Genomic DNA, 4,998 nt, shown 5'->3' on the forward strand with positions numbered 1-4,998 from the left:
ATGACCGGTAATTACCGGCGGAAAAATTAAATGGTAGAAGGCGATTACAGGCGGGAAATTGAACCGTTGAAGAAGATAGGAAGGATCCGATTGGGTTTTAAAGGTGGGAACGGATGGAATAGAAGGTCAAATTAAAGAAGTGCGAAAATATCGGAGCAAATATTTTGTGAACCGTTGGATGGTCAAATTGGAGGGATCGATTGGGTTAAAAGGCGGGAATCGATGTATCACTGTTCAGTCTGTTCTTACTCCTTAGGCGCCAAGTAAATTCCTCATATTCATTCGTTCATCTCTCTCACTGTTCTACTTTTTTCCGTTGGAAATTTTTGTTCCGATTCCAGAAATCTGTGCAATGGGAAGAGGAAAATTGAGCTTGAATCTGATTCCGAATCGGAAATCTCGAATCTCGACGTTCAAGAAGAGGAAGAACAGTTTGATGAAGAAGGCTTACGAGCTCTCCACCCTTTGCGACGTTCAAACGTGCGTTCTCGTCCATGGCCCTGCTTCTTTGCCCACTGAAGATCCTTCCCAATCTGACCTTGAATTTCACACTTGGCCTTCCGATCGCACTCACCTTGAAGCTATGATTCGAGCCTACAAAACCACCCGCTCCTGTAATTTCCAGAAATGCAAGTGTTTCGGTTTGACTGACTATTTCTCGGATCGGAAGAGGAAAATCGAATCAGAGACGTGTAAGCTCCGTGAGAAATTCATGTGCCCTAAGTGGGATGAGTGGCTTGATCGTTTGTCGGAACACGAATTGAGAGAATTCATGGAAGGACTGGATGCGAAAATTGAAGCCGCCAATGGAATGATCGATTTCATGGAATTAGCCGATCACGAAAATCTGTTTGGGGAGTTGTGTTCGGAAAATTCAGTTCAAATGGGAGAGGATTCCATTCCTCAAGTATTGATTCCGTCTGTTGATGACTTGTTTGCGACTGGGGCTAACCATACTGAAGAAGATGTGATGGCCTTGGATGAGATCGATAATATTAGGTATCTTCAAATGCTGTTGGGGGAAGAGGAAGAAGACAACTACATGGCTCATTATGCAAATCTGATGAACGATAACTTTGATCATTGCAATAATATTGAGCATTTGATGACGCCGATCGGTAACTTCTAATTTTTTCACAATAATGTTGGTAATACCTTACTTAACTAATAATTCTTTTGTACTGAAAAGTAATTAGAAAAAGGATATGACTAGAGTTTTCTCACTCTCTCTGTTTTAGTTCATTCAAATGTACTAATTACCACTCTCTGAATTGAACAAAAACTTGTGTCTTCTTTCTTTCCTTTTATAAATTAACTCTTCTTCTTTTCCGTTATTATTTTAACCAGCACTTCATAAATCTTCATTGCATATTACTAAAATTTGGAAGTTGTCGCTCTTGTTTGCTACTTAAATAAATAAGCACTTAAATAGATATTACAAATCTTGTTTGCTATTTAATTATCCTTTTTAATAGAACATAGGAACTCCAATTATTGACTTAATGATGAAATGTTCTATATGATTTTTAAACTATGAATGATGAGTTCAAACCTCTAAATCAATTCAGAGGTCTTAGAAACTACTTTCTTTGGGGAAATTTCCTTGCATTATGCTCGTAGCCCATAGGGCTATTCCTACTAATTTTTTAGAAGATTTTGCCTATTCGAAGATCAATCGCTAGGAATGATATGTATTTTAAATTATGAAGGACCATTAAGTTTTTTTTTTTGAAATTTATGTTTGTTTCTTTCCAATTATCTTACTCGGCTTTCTTAAAAAAAAAAATAATAATAATAAAAAAAAACGGTTTTCTTTATCAAATTCCAAAGACTAAAGCTATTTTTTTCTTTTTTCAATACTTGACTTGATTTTTATAATATTAATAGAAAGTTGATAACAAACCAAAGAAACTTATTGGTGAAAGTTGTGTTTATAAACTTAAAATTAAAAAACAATGATTATCAAACAAGACCTAAGTTTTCATAAGTTCGTCTTCCTCCCACCCTCCAAAAAAAAAGAGGCAAACTGAAAGGATAACTGTATGGAGCATTTGGTTTTTCATTTGTCCGGAGGTGTTATATTACATGATCTTGCTTGTGCGTCAAACTAGGATCCATTTCATTGATTAAATGGAATTCTTTCTCATTGGAATTAGTTTTCTAATTGCTCTTCCATCTTAACCTGGGGAGAAAAATAGGGAGGGAAATAAACATCTATATTTCATTATGCTCAAAATAAACTATTCAAAAGAAATGAGCAGTTTCAACTGGTCTACGACAGTTGAACTTTCTAACAGTTGATGCCCAAAAAAGTGAAAAGTTCAAACTGCTCAAACCTTTAGTTTCTTTACTTCCTTAACAAGTTGATGGAGAATCTGATTGTACATTTGCTCAATATCTTGGATGATATCTCCAAACATCCCAATTCCACAGCCCTTACCAGTTATACCATTGCTCAATGTTTTAAAGTTTATTTTCTTTCTCTATTTTCTGCTCTTTATCTATGAATATATTATGCTGAGAAACAATCTGAATTCCAATGGATGTTGGTCACTGAGACAAACAAAACTGATCTACATAGTTGTCAATGTTATTTGGCTTATTTTGATTTGTCGTTCCTCGAACAGATCAGATCCGGGGTTCAAATTCATCATCTTATTGATGAAATATTGTCATATATTTTCTCTGATTTCTGCCTTCAACTAAGAGAGCCGGCATAATGTTGGAGGGTTGATTCCATTTCAGAGAAATGGTTGCCCATCTACAAATTGGAGCTAGCTCTTAAATTGGTCTTCGAGTGAAAGGCACTGCGAGTTTATTTGCCCCTGACTTATAACTAATGATTCTTTGAATTTTACCTGCAGGCTGCAATTTTATAATTATTGGTGTTGCTGCTTAACTGAGATTTACCAGTTAATCATGTCTGAGTATATCAAAGAGACGGAACGAGTGGATGGAGATGGCCATGTTGGATCTGAAGAATCTATGTCGTCATCTCGGAAGGAGGTTTGCAACTCCATACATAAGCATTTAAATTTTCTATAATAACATCTGAAGTTATAAAGAAAAAATATGGAGGAAGTGTTCCCAAGAAGCACTCATTTCGAAGGTACTTTTCTCTTGTAAAAAATTCGATATTCTGGAGATCCGTTCATCCTTCAACATGCATGTCTAAAGCTTTTGAATCCCAACTTCAGGATCATGAACGTGCTTATTTTGATTCTGCTGATTGGGTACTGGGAAAGGTACTTGTATTATAAACTTATATTGCCATTTTCACTTGATTTTGAAATCAGTTCGCATAACTTCATCATGAAATCTTTCATTAATTTTTTTTCTTCTGACTGCTAAACTTTAGTTCTAATTTGAAGTTGTTGGCTTGGACGTATGCTTTCATTTAATCTTTATGGCTCAAACTTGCTTCCCACAGTATTCATTCTCTTCATCATTCTTTTAGGATGGTTTTAGTTTTGGCCTCAAGCGAGCTTCTTCCTTCTCCAAAGTGTTTGTGTGTAAGAGTGTAAAGTAAATTACATAATTCAATATTTTGAGTGCAAATGAGTTGATAAACAATCCAAGATAAGCACATCTCAGAGTTCAAGTGCCTTCTGTGTTGATCAAGTGCAGAACTTAGAACAAAAATTCTCTTTAAATAGTTCTCACTCCAAAATAAGCACATTTCAAAATTGTGGAATCATTGTAACAGTTGAGAGAATAGTTTGAGAATGGTCATAATCCGTCGAGTTGTGAGACAATAGCGTCTGTTATTGTTAGTGTTATTATATTCCATTTTATGGATAAATATTTTAACCAATTCATGTATTATAATCTGTTAACTGCTTTATATGCTTACTTTTCAAGAAATATTCTTCATTTTCTTCCAAAGTTCAGTTAGATAGTCATTACTTTTTTTTATAGGGGAAAACAATCGCGCTTTCATTGAGATGGAAAGAATACAAACCAAATCCACAAAAACTCCACTAAAGAAAGGTTGTCCAACTAAGTAAAAATGTCGTCTAATGACTTTTTGTAGAATGATAATTTATAAAGTATTTTCTGCATAAACAGATGCTTGTTGAGATTGAACCACCCTTCTTCTGCACTTAAATCATCTCTGATTCATAAACCCACCTTCAAACCCGATTTATCTACGATTTTTAAACTATGAACTCGTTTTATCTTTGTCGAATGTGTCCAACTAAGTATTTTCTGCATAAGAAATGTTCTATATGATTTTTAAACTGTGAACTCGATTTATCTATGTCGAATTTGTTTGTAAGGACGTGAAGTTCTGGTGCTATACATAGAAGAGCGTGGAATGGAATTCAGGAATTTTTCCCAAATTTTTTCCCTATTGATATTGAATGTCGATTTATGATATGACTAATAAGTTGATTTAAGCTTCTGATAATGGCAGTTCTTCCCTGATGGGGTTACTCAGTCTATGCCAAGCAACAGAGACGAGCATACAGATATGAGAGATGGCGTTTCACAAGATTAAGCTAAACAATTTTTTTTCTAGAATCATAGGAAAGCAGGTTTTCCTTACCATTATTACTTTAACTACCTCGTTCTCTGTATTGTAAAGAAATCCTTAATATTTGTTTGTCATTTGCACATTGAATTGGACCAGATTGGGGTTAATTAGATTTTGGGGGTGAAAATCGAATTTAATTAAGGAAAATGGGGTGTTTCAACTTATTTAGGGGGAAAAGGTGATTTTTTTGTCTTTATCCGAATGCCAGAGTCGTCTGGATTATTTTATTATTATTTTTTTTGCGACTAAATGTGTCTCTTGAAGAGACGTATTCATTAAAAAATAATAATAATAATAAGGATGTGTCTCTTATAATAATAATAAGGCTGCGTCTCTTGAAGAGATGCATTTTTTTAAAGAAAAAAATTAAGAATACGTCTCTTTAAGAGATGCATTCATAAATAATATAAAAAAAGAAAATTATTTTTGCTTTTATTTGTTTCATTCTTTTAATAACCCGA

The 4,998-nt window shown here is 34.3% G+C and overlaps 1 protein-coding gene across 2 annotated transcripts; it reads left to right on the forward strand.

The window, feature by feature from the left end:
* The first annotated feature begins 211 nt into the window (after positions 1-211).
* Positions 212-4,632, forward strand: LOC120077227 (agamous-like MADS-box protein AGL82). Of its 2 annotated transcripts, XR_016529716.1 has the most exons (4): positions 212-1,118; positions 2,865-3,109; positions 3,198-3,245; positions 4,418-4,632. XR_016529716.1 is itself a non-coding variant. In XM_039031131.2 (2 exons), exons 1-2 carry the CDS (start codon positions 353-355, stop codon positions 2,897-2,899), a joined length of 801 nt encoding a protein of 266 aa, XP_038887059.2. In that variant the 5' UTR covers positions 212-352; the 3' UTR covers positions 2,900-3,318. The 2 variants fall into 2 exon arrangements, 1 of the variants encoding a protein (XP_038887059.2); XM_039031131.2 differs by lacking the exon at positions 4,418-4,632 and having other exon boundaries at positions 2,865-3,318.
* The last annotated feature ends 366 nt before the right edge of the window (positions 4,633-4,998 follow it).

This window comes from Benincasa hispida, chromosome 1 (genome assembly GCF_027475165.1).
Source record: "Benincasa hispida cultivar pf3 chromosome 1, pf3_genome.v1.1, whole genome shotgun sequence".
In the NCBI taxonomy this organism is placed as follows: domain Eukaryota; kingdom Viridiplantae; phylum Streptophyta; class Magnoliopsida; order Cucurbitales; family Cucurbitaceae; genus Benincasa; species Benincasa hispida.